This window comes from Equus quagga, chromosome 13 (assembly GCF_021613505.1).
Source record: "Equus quagga isolate Etosha38 chromosome 13, UCLA_HA_Equagga_1.0, whole genome shotgun sequence".
NCBI lineage: Eukaryota > Metazoa > Chordata > Mammalia > Perissodactyla > Equidae > Equus > Equus quagga.
In genome coordinates, this window is record NC_060279.1 from 89,705,489 (window position 1) to 89,721,524 (window position 16,036).

At 53.9% G+C, this 16,036-nt stretch overlaps 1 protein-coding gene across 2 annotated transcripts; it reads left to right on the forward strand.

The window, feature by feature from the left end:
• The first annotated feature begins 35 nt into the window (after positions 1 to 35).
• Positions 36 to 15,426, forward strand: HSD17B14 (hydroxysteroid 17-beta dehydrogenase 14). Of its 2 annotated transcripts, XM_046680787.1 has the most exons (10): positions 36 to 454; positions 918 to 956; positions 1,340 to 1,422; positions 1,968 to 2,034; positions 3,725 to 3,811; positions 4,885 to 4,976; positions 14,140 to 14,244; positions 14,491 to 14,558; positions 14,674 to 14,770; positions 14,867 to 15,056. In XM_046680787.1, exons 1-10 carry the CDS (start codon positions 367 to 369, stop codon positions 15,038 to 15,040), a joined length of 900 nt encoding a protein of 299 aa, XP_046536743.1. In that variant the 5' UTR covers positions 36 to 366; the 3' UTR covers positions 15,041 to 15,056. The 2 variants fall into 2 exon arrangements, with proteins under 2 accessions (XP_046536743.1, XP_046536745.1); XM_046680789.1 differs by lacking the exon at positions 3,725 to 3,811 and having other exon boundaries at positions 14,867 to 15,426.
• Positions 15,427 to 16,036: the final 610 nt, after the last annotated feature.

Consider the following 16,036-nt stretch of genomic DNA (forward strand, 5'->3'; position numbering starts at 1 on the left):
TCTCTAAGGGGCAGAGCTGGAGTCTGGACTCCTGGGTCCCAAGGGAGGAAGGGACAGGGACCTCGGACTTGTAGGTCTGAGCGAGGAGGGAGCTGGGGGCCTCATTTGCTGGGTCTGAGAGAGGAGAGGGCCGGACGCCGTGAATTTTGGTTCTGAGGGAGGAGGGCATTGGGGTCCCGGACTCCTGGGTTTGAGGGAGGAGGGGGCTGGGGCCAAACTTCCAGGCTTCTGGTCTTCCTGGCAACGCCCCCCCCCCAGGGCCGGGCTTCCAGGGTCCAGCCCCTATTTGTGGTTCGGCCTTCCCGGACTTTGGAGGTGGAAAGAAGCGCAGAGTGCGCGACAGAGGGAGAGACAGACTGAGGCAGAATGGCCACGGGAACGCGCTATGCCGGGAAGGTGGTCGTGGTGACAGGGGGCGGGCGCGGCATCGGAGCCGGGATCGTGCGAGCCTTCGGTGAGAGGGGGTCTGGCTGCTGGAAATATTGGAGGGATCCTGGAGGCTAATGGATGTGGGAAGAAGGGCTTCAGTACAGGAGGCAAGATTCCATCGTACGAAACCCAATTTGCGATGCTAATGAAGGGGTAGCCTGGGGCCTGAGCTCTTTGCGTGTCCCCAAACGCTACTTCCTTCCCCTGGGTTTCGGTTAGAGCTACAAAACGGGTGGGTGGGGAATGCCTCTTGCAGGTTTAGAATTTGCTCTGGACCCCAGGGATGGGGGCTTGGGAGCCCCAGCAGGCCCCTGGAGCAGCCAAGGAGAATATGTGTCAAGGCCTCTGCCCTTTGATCCAGGGGATCATCATGAGACTTAGGGATCAGAGGGAGCAGGGAGGGAGATAGTCCCCACTCCAGATGCCCACAAGAGGGCAGCAGAGGCCTTCCCCAAGGCCTGTGCTGCGGTAACCTGTTCTGTTCTCAGTGGAAAGCGGGGCCCAAGTGATTATCTGCGACAAAGACGGTGAGTGTGGGTCCCTCAGTCCTCACCCCCACCCTCCTCCTCTCTCAGACCCAGGAGTCCAGCCCCAGCCCCTCCTCCCTCAGACCCGAGGGTCCTGGCCCCCAGTCCCTCCTCCCTCAGACCCAGGAGTCCATCCCCCATTCCCTCCTCCCTCACATACAGGAGTCCTGGCCCCCAGCTCCTCCTCCGTCAGACCCAGGGGTCCAGGTCCCCAGCCCCGCCTCCCTCAGACCCGGGATTGTGGGCCCCAGCCCCTCCTCCCTCAGACCCGGGAGTCCTGGCTCCCAGCCCCGCCTCCCTCAGACCCAGGGGTCCAGGTCCCCAGCCCCTCCTCCCCAGACCCAGGAGTCCTGTCCCCCCACCCCTCTGCCCTCTCTCTGCAGAGTCTGGGGGCCGGGCCCTGGAGCAGGAGCTTCCTGGAACTGTCTTTCTCCTCTGTGACGTGACTCGGGAGGAAGATGTGAGGGTAAGCATATTCTTCTGTCCCTACTTCCCGTCTCCAGCGGTTTCTCTCTCTCTCACTTTGTTCTCTTCTGGGCTTTTGCACAGGCTGTTTCCTCTACCTTTCCCTCTTCTCCTGGCTAAACTGCACTGATCCCAAAGGTTTCAGCTCAGTGTCATTCCCGGGCTTTCCTTGATTCTGTTGGCCAGGTCCTGTGTCTCCTGGGAAGCTTCTCCTTTATCTCCCACTTCTGCAAAGCTCTTGTCACACCTGTCACAAGGATTGCAACAAAAACCTTCCTCAGAGCGGGTCTCCTTCTGTAAGAGATTTCCCTCTCCTGGCTCAGGGTTTTTGTCCCTTCCCTTTAGTCAATATCGCTCTGGTCTCTGGCACCCATGGCTTCCTGTCACTTCTCCTGCCGTGCCTGGTGATTTGAGGGGCAGAGGGTCCCCCACTTGCTCTGGCTCCTGTTCCCTCTGTGACTCTAGCTTCCCCCTCCCCACCCTGGCTTTGGGATCATGGGCTCCACAAGGCCAACCCCGCTCCCTCACAGACGTCTTTGTCCTCAGACTCTCCTTTCTGAGACCCTCCGCCGTTTCGGCCGCCTGGATTGTGTGGTCAACAACGCTGGCTACCGTGAGTTGTGAGGCCCGAGGGCCATTCTCCACCAGAGTGTCCACCCACCTCCTGGCTTCCCACCCCTTCCTCAGTTTCCCCTTTCTCTGCACCTCCCCCTCTGTCTCCTTGGACAGGAGAGGGCCGCCGTGGAATCGTCCATGCCTGGCCTTCAACTCCGGCCCTGTCCCACCCCTGCTGCTTGCCCCGGCCTTTGCCCTCACCTCGCCGTGCCTCAGTTTCTACATTTTTAAAATGAGAATGAAGATCGACCTCATTCCAGGGTTGCTACAAGGACTGAATAAGGGAAAGTGCTCAGGCTTGTGGAGGCAAATATTCGCTCTATAAATCAAAATCGGGGTGAGCTGATATATGAGTTAATCTGAAGACCATAGAGCCCAGGGGATCGCCTTCCCCGAGGAAGGAAGCTCCCCAAAGAAGTAGGTAAACAGTGTGGTTACGACCGTCCTGGGACACGGAACAGACATCACATGTGACAGGAGTGTCTCTTTTCCTACAGTCACAAGATGTTTTGCTAGCCCAGCGGGTCAGTGGTCACAAGATGGGCAAAGCTGGTCAGTTTGACCCTTAGGTTCTGGAAGGAAATGCTTATCTCTAAAGAAATGCTAATATGGGGGGCGCACCCATCCCTATCTTTATCAAGACGACATTCTTTGCTTTGGGATGTTGTAAATGTCTAAAGCAGGTGTGCGATGCATGCTGGACGGGCCGCTTCAGGCCTTTCTGGAAAAACAAGGTCAAGGCCGAATTAGTTTTAAACCAAATGGCTTCCTCATATCCCGCATTGCTTTTCTTTTTTTCTTTTTCTTTTTCGTGTTTTTTTTTTTTTTTTGAGGAAGATTAGTCCTGAGCTAACATCTGCTACCAATCCTCCTCTTTTTGCTGAGGAAGAGTGGCCCTGAGCTAACATCCATGCCCATCTCCCTCTACTTTATATGTGGGACGCCTGCCACAGCATGGCTTGCCAAGCGGTGCCATGTGGGCACCGGGGATCCGAGCCAGGCATACTGGTATGTCTGTATGTTCCGACGACTGTGAAGATGTATTCACAACACGTGGTTATAGGGCTTAGTGTGGTGGCTTCCAAGGGAAATTGCCATCAGCTTAATGACTGCCCGTCATAAGAAGGTCTCATGTTAGTAAACCAAGGCTCAGAGAGGTGAGCTGATTGCACGGAGGTCACACGGCAAGGCTGTGGTAGAGAGAAGCTTGCTTTGTTGGCTGGGCAGCTTTGAGCAAGTGGGTCACCCTCTCTGGGCTGCATTTAAAAGAAAATTTTATTGCGGTCATATTGCCTTATAACAGTGTGTAAACTTCAGGTGTACAGTATTATATATCAGTTTCTTTTTTTTGTTTGTTTTAAAGATTGGCACCTGAGCTAACAACTGTTGTCAATCTGTTTTTTTTTTCTTCTGCTTTTTCTCCCCAGATCTCCCCAGTACATAGTTGTATATTTTAGTTGTGGGTCCTTCTAGTTGTAGCATGTGGGACACCACCTCAACATGGCCTGACGAGAGGTGCCGTGTCCACGCCCAGGATCCAAACTGGTGAAACTCTGGGCCGCCGAAGCGGAACGTGCGCACTTAACCGCTGCCCCACCGGGCCGGCCCCCTCTGTTTCTCTATATGCGTATGTCCCCCTGCATGTGCTGACTTCGTCTGTTCTCTCTGCTCTCACACAAACGCCACAGACCGGGGCGCTTCAACCACAGACGAGTATTTCTCCCAGTTCTGGAGGCTGAAGTCCGAAATCAAGGCACCAGCAGCCTGGGTGTCTGGTGAGGGCCTGCTTCTCGCTGTGTCTTAACGTGGCGGAAGGGGCGACAGTGCTCCCTGGGGTCTCTCTTCTAAGCGCCCTAAACCCATCAGGAGGCTCCAGCCTCAGGACCTTGTCACCTCCCACAGACCCCACCTCCTAACACCTTCCCACTGGAGGGTAGCATTTCAACAGTCGGATTTTGGGGGGACAGACGTTCAGTCCGTACCGTGTGCATATTCTTATATGATAGTATGTGTACATGTTTCCCCTGGGACCAGTGGCTTCACCAACTCAGTGTTCGTGGGGACTTTATGGACCGTGACTGCCTTGAATAATGAGAACCACTGTATGTACTGGCGTGTCGGGCGGGGAGAAAGGCTATGAAGGAAAATAAAGCTGACTGAGGAGCCACGGAATGGCACGGGCTGTTTTGGACAGAAGATCTGGATTCTCTGAAGATGCTTGAGCAGATCCTCGAAGGAAGCGAGGCCCGGGTCTCTGGGGAGGAGTGGCCCATTATTTCCCCGACTCTTTGCTCTCTGTTTGCTTTCCCACCTCTGTCCCCTCACCCGCTCCTCTCCTGAGGCCTTTGGAGCAGGCAGGCTGCTCCCTTCCCACTGTCTGTCTTTTCTCCTTGTTCTCACTGTCCTAGCTTTTCAGCTCCTTCCCAATGTTCATTTTTCTGCCCCCCCACCCCACACCCCCAGCCTGCCATTCTTTCTGTGTATTTAACAAACACATTATGGTACTAAGTTTCTAGCTCAAATATTGACCTGTGAAATTTCCAAGCCCGAAAACAAGGTGCTATCCTCATTCTGTAGAGGAGCCAACAGGCACAGAGGGGCAAAGGGACCTGCCTAAGGCCACGCAGCAGGAAGTGGCAGGGCTGAAGTTTGAACCCAGGCCTGCTGGCCCCCCGAGACTGCTTTTTTATCAGCCGCTCTGCAGCCTCCCTTCCTTTCAGATCCCTGACCTGCTTGTCTGCTCCCCCGACCCCGTGCCCCTCCCACCCCCATCCCCATTTCCCTTCTGCGTTCTCCTGTCCGCGGGGCTCCCTCATTCTCCCCTCTCTCTCTCCACCCCCACCCTTAGATCCACCGCCGCAGTGGCCCGAGGAGACCTCTGCCCAGGGCTTCCGGCAGCTGCTGGAGCTGAACCTGCTGGGGACGTACACCTTCACCAAGGTGAGGGCTGGGGCCCCGGCGGCCAGGCCCGGGTGGCCTCCTGACAGTGAGATGGTCAGACCCACTCTGAGAGCAAAATGTTTTCTGCGCCTTAGTTTGATCTTAGTCCAAAAGGACTCCTTTCTTTGTAGAAAAGAAACGGGTCCAAATCTCTCCATCCCACACAAGTTACCTGTGTAGTCGCTTGCCTTCTTAGGAACCTTCTAGAACCTTCCCAAGTGGTGTGGTAGTGATGGGGGATGTGAAGAACATGGCGGGAGGGACTGAGACAGGGGGTGCAGCTTTGCCGCCCAGCGCATAGCTCTTAGGATCGAAGAGCGGCCCCTTGCCCCCTCTACCCTTCCTCAGAGTCTTCCCGGAACTCCTCCTTCTGGTCATCTCAGTTCGAATGTCACCTCTTTAGAAATGCCTTTCCCGACTGTCCTTGCTGGGGCACCTGCACAGACATGTTCATTTTCTATCCGAACAGCCTGTTTCTTTTCATCTTAGCGCTTTTTTAATTCATTCATTCATTGAACAAATATTGATTGAGCGTTCAGCAATGTGCTAAGCGCTGGGCATCCAGCCGAGAACACAAGAGACCCAAACATGCCTGCCCCTGGGGAGCTGATGTCCTGTGGGGAAGACAGACAGGGCCGGTGAATGTAGGCTGTCGTGGCAATGGGTGCTAAATGCTGTGCAAAAAACTGGAGGGAAGAAAGGGGAGAAAGAGCCATTCGTGAGTGCAAATGCTGTTTTATGGAACTTTATTACCATTTTGCAAGCATGTGTGAAAGCAGGGGAAATCACGTGCTGAATCCCACGTGCCCGTCAGCCCCGAGCCAACGATGACCAACATTCTGTCATTCTTGCTTCTTGTCGTCCACTCACTTTCTTTCTTTCTTTGTTTTTTTGCTGGTGTATTTGAAAGCAAGTCCCAGACATCATATTTTACCTGTAAATAATTCAGTAGACATCTTTACCAGATGAGGGTTTTTTTAAAAAGTGTTTTTTTTTTTTTTTTTTTTTGCGCTGTTAGACACGGTGGGGTAGTCGGAAGGCTTCCCTGAGAGGTGGCATTTAAGTCAGACCCCAAGGAGGTGTGGGGTGAAGAGCGGGCCAGCAGGAGAACAGCCAGTGCAAAGGCCCTGGGATGCTTGGCATGTAGGAGGAACAGCGACGAGGGCAGTGTGACTGAAGCAAGGGGGAGTGGGTGGGAGGTGAGAGCAGAAAGGGATCGGAGGGGCCTAGAGGATCTGGGACTTCGTAAACCACGGAGAAGGTTTTGCTTGGACCCTGAGTGAGCTGGGAGCCTGCAAAGTGGCTGTAGGTGGGAACCGGCGCCCTCTGACGGCCGCATGGGGGGACAGCCCGGGGGCGAGGGCTGATGCAGGGGCACAGGGAGGCGGTGGCCGGAGGGTCCAGGCGGGAGGTGAGGTCTGATCCCACCAGGCTGGCGGCCGTGGATGTGGTGAGCAGTGGTTCCTATTCCAGATCTGTTTTGAAGGTAGAATTGTCAGAATTTCCTTATAGACTACATGAGGGGGTGGACTCGAGAAAGAAAGGAGTGGGTTTTTTGGTTGCTTCCCCCATCCTTGTCCCCAGCCACTGGCCGGACAGACCCGCCGTGCACGGTCATGGGGCAGCCTGGGAGGAGCAGGCGGGTTGGGGGGCTCGTGGAGTGGGAGAGGCCCACCAGGCGTCCACGTCGGGTTGCTGAGTCCGCGGGGCCAGGCCTGGAGACATCAGCCTGGTGTTCACCAGCTTGAAGGTGGAGGAGCTCAGAAAAGCAAGTGTGGACAGAGAGTGGAGGGGCCCTGGGAGTGGGCCAGGGGTCACCAGCATGCGGAAGCTCAGGTGCCTGAGATCCCACCGCAGATCCAAGCGGGTTGTCCCCGGGCAGTTGGGTAATCCTTTGCTGGACTGGTAAACCCTGTTCCTGCCTCCGGTTTCTGTGTGCTTTCTGAAATCGGCTTGTCATACACTAAGACCCACATCTGCCACAGCCTGGAAAGGGTATTTCTCTCTCTCATTAGTAGCTAGCACTTAAAAAGAGAGAGATTTCTCATAAACAACCAGATTTCTGGTTTCTCTTGACAAGTTGGCCAGCTGGACCATGGGGCAGGACGACAGTTGGCTATCTGTGGCCCAGCTCCCCGTTGTGCCCCAGTCCCCACCTCTCCCTATTGGACTACTTGACTCTGTGACCTGGGAGTGGCTGGTACAGAAGCCACACGTAGGAATGAAGGGTCTAGATCCGGGGCCCACCTGCCGCTTTGTACCTGCCACATCGGGCAAGTTACTCAGTCTCTCTGCCCCTCAGTTTTCTCATCTAAAAAATGGGGCTGGTGGTAGTACCTAATTCACAGGGTTGTTCTGGAAATTGAATAAGATTCAATTTATATGCTCACAAGTCCCTTAAAATATACCAGGCACAGGGGACCAGCCCCGTGGCTGAGTGGTTAAGTTCACGTGCTCTGCTTCAGCGCCCCAGGGTTTTGCTGGTTCAGATCCTGGGCGTGGACATGGCACTGCTGGTCAGGCCACGCTGAGGCGGCGTCCCACATGCCACAACTAGAAGGACCTGCAACTAAGATATACAACTGTGTACTAGGGGGATTAGGGGAGAAAAAGCAGGGAAAAAAAAAAAAGATTGGCAACAGTTGTTAGCTCAGGTGCCAATCTTTAAAAAAAAAAAAGGAAGAATGTTTGAAAAAAAACCAAAAAACATACCGGGCACAGAGTTTACTGTCTGAAAATTATTCCTGCTTAAGAACAACCTTGTCCCATTGTATTTTGTGGCCATCCACCTCGCTCAGTTCGAGATCTCTGAGATCCAGGTTGGGAAAATGGAGCTTACGAGAAGTAGAAGGGAAAAGGTGGGACTTGAGCTGAACTCTGAGTAGGAGAGAAAGAAATAGAGAAGTAGGGCACAGTGTTTCACCCACCAAGAAAAGAGTGTGCAAAGGCCCTGGGACAGAAACTACGTGGGTATGTTTAAGAAGAAGAGGCTCCTCATCTCCATCTCCAGCTTAGCAATTATAAATATTTGGTTAAACGTGTTCTGTCCAGGGCCTCCTGCCATCCTGACCTAGATACACAATTTCATCAGCAAGAACTTCAGAAATAATGCCGATGATTAGATTAGATTAGATTGGGTTGGATTGGAATGGTTATTATTTTTATTTTGACCTAGTTTCAGACTTACAAAATAATGCCAGAATTGCACAGAGAACGCCTGCACACCCAGACTTCCCATTGTTAGTATTTTATCATGTTCGCTTTCTTTTTCTCTCTCTCTAGTTGAGAGTAAGTTGCAGGCGTGATGTCCATTTACCCCTCTGTACTTTGGGGTGTGTTTCCTAAAACCAGGAACATTCTCTTACACAATCACAGCAAGAGTAACATTGACACTGTGGTCTCAGCTAGTCTAGAGACCTCAGACCTTATTCAGGCTGTAGAATTCTTACCATCATGACAGGACGATGGCCACACCTGTGTTAGTTGGGGGTCCGGCCAGCTTAGGTGAGAGTTGGGGTGCAGGGTGTGTGGGAGGCGACCCCAGGGAGCGCTGCTCTAGGTAGAGTGTAGCTGTGGGCGTGCGAGGCAGCTGGTGAGGGGCATCGCTGGGCAAGTTGTTACTGGGGTAAGTAGGGCACCATCCTTGGGAGTTGGCTGGAAACATGCACCCAGAGTTAGCCCCACCTGAGACCCAAGGGGGACCCAAACATTCCTCTAGTTTAAAAATAAATTTAACTTTTGTTTTTAAAATATTTTTATGATTTTTTTTTGAGGAAGATTAGCCGTGAGCTAACTTTTGCTGCCAATCCTCCCCTTTTTTGCTGAGGAAAACTGGCCCTGGGCTAACATCGGTGCCCATCTTCCTCTACTTTATATGTGGGACGCCTACCACAGCATGCCTTGCCAAGCAGTGCCATGTCCACACCTGGGATCCAAACTGGCGAACCCCAGGCCACTGAAGCGGAACGTGTGTGCTTAACCGCTGCGCCACCGGGCTGGCCCCTTAACTTTTAATTTTAATTTAAATTTTAAAAATAGAGTGGTATAACAAATGACCCTATATCCATCATTTGTATTTAACAATTATTCACATTTTGCTATGTCATATATATATACACACACACATAAATATATATATGGATATATTTGCCAATGTATTACAAAGTATATTGTGACAGCATGACAGTTCATTTCCAAATACTTTAGCAAGCATCTCCTAAAAATTAAGACTTGTAGGGGCTGGCCCGGTGGCACAGCAGTTAAGTTCACACGTTCCACTTCTTGGCAGCCCGGGGTTCACTGGTTCGGATCCCCGGTGTGGACATGGCACCGATTGGCAAGCTATGCTGTGGTAGGTGGCCCACATATACAGTAGAGGAAGATGGGCACGGATGTTAGCTCAGGGCCAGTCTTCCTCAGCAAAAAGAGGAGGATTGGCAGCAGACGTTAGCTCAGGGCTAATCTTCCTCGAAAAAAAAAATTAAGACTTTTAACGTAAGTAGACTGCCATTAGATCTCTTAATAGAATTAACAGTAATTTCTTAATGCTGTTTAATACTCAAGACCTATTGAAATTCACCCAGTTGTTTCCAAATGGCTTGTCACAGTTGGTTTGTTCACACGAGGCTCCAGACAAGGTCTGCTCGTTGCATTTGGTTTTGCAGAGGGCAGAGATTTTTGTCTGCTTGTTTGTACCTCTATCCCAGCACCTGAAACTGTGCCTGTTGCAAAGAAATCTGTCAACATGTGTACTTTGCTGCCATTATCACCGTCATCATCACTATCATGACCGTCATAATCATTATCACCATCATCATCACCACCATCATGATCATTGCCTTCATCACCGTCATTATCATCATCACCACTATCATCAATACCACCATCATCGCCGCCATCACCATCATCTCCATCATTGCCATCATCACCATCATCATCATCACCATCGTCATTGCCTTCATCACCATCATTACCGTCATCACCATCACCAACATCGTCAATACCACCATCATCATTGTAACCACCGTCACCACCACCATCACCATCATCGCCATCATCCCCATCACCAGCATTATAACCGTCATCACCATCATCATCATCGCCATCATTGTCATTGCCTTCATTGCCATCATCACCATCATCCCCATCATCATCGCCATCACCACCATCAGCATCATCATCACCACCACCACCATCCCTTGGAAGCGCTCGAAATGTGGATTCTGGGCCCCAGCGCGGAACTCCTCCATCAGAATCTCTGGCTCTCTGGCTTCCCTGGCAGATTCTGACACAAGCCAAAGTTTGTGATTCCCCAGGCTAGAGAAAACAATGGAGGAATTAGGGATATGTCTGTAGTCAAAGAAATGGGGTCTTGGGGGCAGTAGGGATCCACAGAAGGTGTGTGAACACATGAGTGTCAACTGTAGAGGCACAGAGCTGGATCGGTTTTTAGAGACCCATCCATTCATTCGTCTGTTCATCAAATGCTGACTGAGCGTTAGGAAGGCTCTAGGTGCTAGGGATACACATGTGGTCTTTGCCCTTGTAGAGATTTAGTGGTGGGGCAGCCAGTGTTACTAAAGGCACGCAGAGATGAGTTTTTGTGGGTGTGGTCCTGGGCTGTGTGTGACAGGGACACTGGCTCTGGGGGTCAGGCTGGGCTTCCTGGAGGAAGTGAAAGGTGAACAGCATTAACTAGGGGAGGGGGTGGGAGGTGGCTTTCTAGGTGGGGTGTCCAGAGGAAGGGAACGGGTAGGGAGAGTCCGATCAATGAGTCCAGTGGGTCCTTGATGTGGCTACATGGGCGGTGCAGGTGCTCCTGGCAGAGGGAACAGCCTGTGCAAAGGCCTGGCAGTGAGAGAGAGTTTGGCGCTGTTGGGGGGCTGAGTGGAGTGGGCGCAGGGGGTGGTGCAGGAAGGTGTTGGGAGGTCACATCACATGGGGCCTTGAGGCTCATGCTGAGGTATCTGGTCTTTATCTCAAGAGCAATAGGGAGCCATGGAAGGTATCTGAGCAAGGAAGCAATGTGATCCCACTAATACCAACAGATTGTTAATATTAATAGATCACTCTGGTTCTTGTATGAGGAACAAATCAGAGGGCAAAGGGTGGGGGTGGGAAACCAGAAGTAAGAGACAGTCCTGTTTGTACAGGTGAGAAGACATGGCCTTCAAGGCCTCACGTGATCTGGCCCCTGTTCCTTCTCTGACCTTACCTCTCACCACAGTGGCCTTGTCACCGCCAAACACACCAGGCTTGGTCCTGCCTCAGGGCCTTTGCACCTGTTCTTCCCTCTGCCTGGCATGGTCTTCTCCAAGACATCCCCTCAGCTCACACTTGGACTCAAAACACTCAGCTGTCACCTTCTCAAAGCTCTCCCTGAGCTCCCCGTTGGAAACTGCACCCAGCCCAACACTCCCATCCCTTCATCCTGCCCTGCGTCTTGTTTAATATTCCTGATCACATTCTGGCACATTCCATAATGCACCCATGTATCTGTTTACTGCTGCCTCCCTCACAGAACATGGGCTTCACAAGGGCAGAAACCTCTCCCTGTCTAGTTTCCTGCGATATCCTTGCCACATAATTCATTCCAGTGAATGTTTGTTGAACGACTGAATGAGGTGGAGAGCAATGTATAGATTCAAGAGATCCTGAGAAGGCACAATGGCTGGGGCTTGGCGATGGATGGAATGGGACAAGGAACTGAGGGAAGGCTCCGGAAGACTCCCAGGTCTCTGGCTTGAGACGCTGGCTGGGCGTGGGCCCCACGTCTGAGCCTGGGAACCAGGGAGAGAGGCAGGTTTTGGGGGGCGATAGTGGGGTGAGTTTTACGCTTGAGACATTGAGATGGAGACGCCCAAGGAGGTGGCGGGTCGATTTAAGAGGTGCCGGTGGGGTTCTCCCAGCAGAGCTAAGAGAGTGAGAAGCAGACCCCGGAACCCCAACATGAGGGGAAACGGAGTCAGGCCCGAGTGAGGCTGTCAGGACGAGCAGGAGAACGGGGAAGGGAGAGTCAGGTCAGTGAGAGTCCAGCCAGCTACACTAGGTGCTGTGTGACCTTAGGAGGTGGGGGAGGACGCCCGCCAAGGAATGCGCTGGAGGGCTCTGGAAGGAGGGCTTGGAAGGGGCCGCAGGGAGTGTGGGACAAATATTTATTGAGCGCCAGCTGTGTGCCCAGTGCTGGGAGGCCGGTGGCAAATGAATGAACCATTGTTTCAGCCCTCTTGGGTCTCCTGTTGGCAGGGCGGGGCTGGGTGGGGCTAAGTGGCTGGGATGGGAGGGGCAGGGCCTGGGGGCGGGGCTGGGTGAGCCCCTGGTCATTTTCCAGGCTGGTGGGAGCGAGGGGAGAAGGAATGAAGGGGAGAAGGAATGAAGGAGGGGTGGTCCCCGAGGAGGAGGCTGGAGCATTAGAATCCGCCCCCAAGGCGACAGGCTCCCCTCACTCCTGCCCCAATTATCTTAAAGTTCTTAGCATTTAGAGTTGTCAGAAATTCTTCGTGGTGTGGGTTTTGGTCTCAGACCACCCAGCCCGCCAATCTGGGCTCTGTCGGGTGTCACGTGACCCTCTGTGAGTGAGTGACTGGAGTGTCAGTCACCCTTCTGTGCCTCAGTCTCCTTGCTTGTGAAATGGGGCTATCCATCTTACCTCCTGGGCTTGTTGTGAGGGTTAAATGAACTAATTGGTGTAAAGAGCTGAGAACAGGACCAGGCACATAGTGGGTGCTCAATTAATTTATTCATTCAAAAGATAATCTTTTGGTATCTTACTTTTACTAAGTAAGAAAGATATAGATGGTGTGTCAGAAGGGGTGTGTGCCAGGGAGAAAAGGAATCAGGAAATGGGATGGGCACCCGGGGTAGGCAGGTGGCCATTTTAAATAGGAAGGTCGGGGGCCAGTCTGTCTGGTGGTGTAGTAGTTAAGTTTGTGCACTCCACTTTGGCAGCCCGGGGTCTGCAGGTTCAGCTCCCGGGTGTGGACCTACACTGCTCATCAAGCCAGGCTGTGGCAGCGTCCCACATACAAAATAGAGGAAACTGGCAAAAGATGTTAGCTCAGGGCCAATCTTCCTCCCCCCAAAATTAAAAAATAATAGGATGGTCAAGGGAAGGCCTCCCTGAGAAGGTGACATTTGAACAGGATTTGAAGTTGTTGGGGGAGTGGGTTTACCTGGACTGTCCCAGTTTAGCACCGAAACTGCAGACTGAAAGTCCCATGTGCCCAGAAACCCTTCAGTCCTAGGCATGCCGGGATGGTCAGTCACTCTAGGAGTGAGCCACATGGCTATCTCTGGAAAAGTGTTCCAAGAAGAGAGAAGGGCAAGTGCAAAGGCCCTGAGGTTGGAATACTCAGGGCATGTTGAAGCACTGAGAATGGGGCAGAGGCTGTTTCTGTGCGAGTAGAGAAGGTTGGAAAGGGCTGGTCGGGTGAGCCGGAACAGGAATTAATTTTGATCCCCACTGTGAGAACCCCTTAGGGCAGCAGGCTTGGCTCATAATTCTTTAGTGGGGGAATGATAAAACATGAATTTATTCAAGGTCATGTGTAGTGAAAGAACTGAGAGGCGGAGAGGGAGGGTGGGAACAGGAGAGGGAGAGAGCTGAGAGAGTTAGTCTAGGGATCTCCAGGAAGCTGGGAGTTGAAGGGGAGAAGTCGGCCGAATATGGGGTGCGTTTCAGGAGGCCCTCCGCCATCACTTTCTGACCACAGAGGTCTCCCTGAAACTCAGAGCAACCATCTTCCCCTCCATGGAGAGAAGAGCTTCCTCCTGGTTTTGTAAAATATGCAGCCATCTTGCATTTTCCTATCTTGATACAGGCAGGCGTTTGAGTAACATCAAAGACCCAGAGAGAGAGAGAGAGAGAGAGAGAGAGAGAGAGAGGGAGGGAGAGGGGGTGAGGCAGGCAGTAGAAGAGGCAAAAAAAAAAAGTCCCTTCAAGACAAGGAGAGACTCCTGAGCGCTGGGACCCAGAGACCCTGGGGCAGACCAGTTCCAGCAGGTGCGCGCTGGAGCTCTCATGCTGTCCCTACAAGGCCCCCAGATCAACTACTGGACGAGTCAGGGAGGGGGGCCTGTCGTCCCAGACCTCGGGTTGGGTTTCCGTGGGGCTGGAGGGGATCCGGGGGCCTTGGGGTGCTTCCTCTGCTTCCTGTCTCCCCAGCTCGCCCTCCCCCACCTGCGGAAGAGCCGGGGGAACGTCATCAACATCTCCAGCCTCGTCGGGGCCATTGGCCAGTCCCAGGCGGTGCCCTATGTGGCCACCAAGGTACCCCGCCCCTTCCTTCACTCCCTAGCTGGTGGCTCGGGGCCTCAGCCCTGAGGCCTAATAACCTGTGTCTCCCCAGAAAGAGAGCCTGGTGCATCCCCACGAAGCCTGCAGGAGGGCAGGACTTCCCATTCTGCTGCCCCTGCTTGATGTCCCCTGGGTGGGAGGAGAGGGTGGGAGGAGAGGGTGGGAGGAGCCTTCTCTTCCCTGGCCTGAGCTTTCTCCCCATCTGTCCGTCTTCTGCAGGGCGCAGTTACAGCCATGACCAAAGCCTTGGCCCTGGATGAGAGTCAATATGGTGTCCGTGTCAACTGGTGAGCAGCTCCAAGTGGGCTGAGAACCCCCTGGGGGAACTGGGAAGACTGGGAGGGAGCCTGAGAGGCAGTGTTGGCGGCTGAAGTCCCTGATCCCCTCTTCTCCCTTCCCCAGCATCTCCCCAGGAAACATCTGGACCCCACTGTGGGAGGAGCTGGCAGCCTCAACGCCTGACCCCGCCGCCACCGTCCGAGAGGGCACATTGGCCCAGGTGGGAGTGGGGGCCACAGTCAGGTGCTACGGGGGTGGCTTGGGGGGTGGCAAAGGGGGTTCCCCTTGACCTCCTTTTTGCCTTGTCTCTCCCCAGCCCCTGGGCCGCATGGGCCAGCCAGCTGAGGTGGGGGCTGCCGCCGTCTTCCTGGCGTCTGAAGCCAACTTCTGCACAGGGATCGAGCTGTTTGTGACCGGGGGTGCGGAGCTGGGGTATGGGCGCAAGGCCAGGCGGGGCACCCCAGTGGAGGCCCCCACCATGCCTTCCTGATTGCCCACATTTCCACTTGGGCCTTGCTGACTAGGACTCTCCCACCCCAGACTCAGTCTCCCAAATTCCAGCCTCTACCCCCTGCCGCTCAGGTGCACCTCCGGATGTTACCACTTCCCATGTGCCAATCCACCCCACAGGGCCCCATAAAGCAATTTGCAGCCCGGAGGAGGAGGGCATCATTCCATTTACTTTTCACCCGTTATGGGTCCTGCCACACCAGGACCCCGCCCCACGCGCTCCCACGCGTGGCCTCCACCCAAGGGACTTCAACTCCCGGCAGGCCTTGCAGCAGGAGCCGGTCTCCAGGGGTTCCTGGGAAAAGTATTGCTGGTCGGCTTTGGCTGTGCGCTAATTAAAAGGCCCGCAGGGAAGAGTACATTAAACTCTAATTAAAAGATAATGGAGGAATTGACGCAAAAAGGCCTCGTCTTTATTCCTTGCCCTTCGAAGAAAATTATTTTGATATCGCTGCCTGTATAGTAGGAGGGTGGCTGGAGCCAAAAGTCCTAAGGGAAGAGGAGGCTCGGGTGGGGACTCTTGGGTTTGGGGGAGGAGGAAACTGGGGGGCGTGAACTCCTCGGCAAGGGAAGCGAGGACCCTGGATTTCCCCAGGTGGGGCCGGGGGTCCAGTCCCTGGCAAGTCCCCCAGGCGACGGGGTGGAGCTGCAGAACTGCTGCGGATTGGCCCCGCCGGGGGGTGTGCGGCAATCGCTGATTGGCCGAGTGGGAGGGGCGCGGTCAGTGGGCGCCGCACCCCCTTGGCCCCAGGCTAGGTGCTGGGGGAGGAGGGCTGGGGAAGAAGAAAGAAATCTGGGCGACGCCCTGAGCGGGAGGGATCGGAATTTGCCTGTGGCTGTTCGAGCTGGGGGACGGTGACCCGGGGACAGGGTTTGGGGGGCAAAACGTCCCAGGGTAGAATTACGGAGGCACAGTGGCCGAGGAACCGGCCTTTGAGGATTCAGCAGGAACACGATTTTGGTGTCACTTGGATGC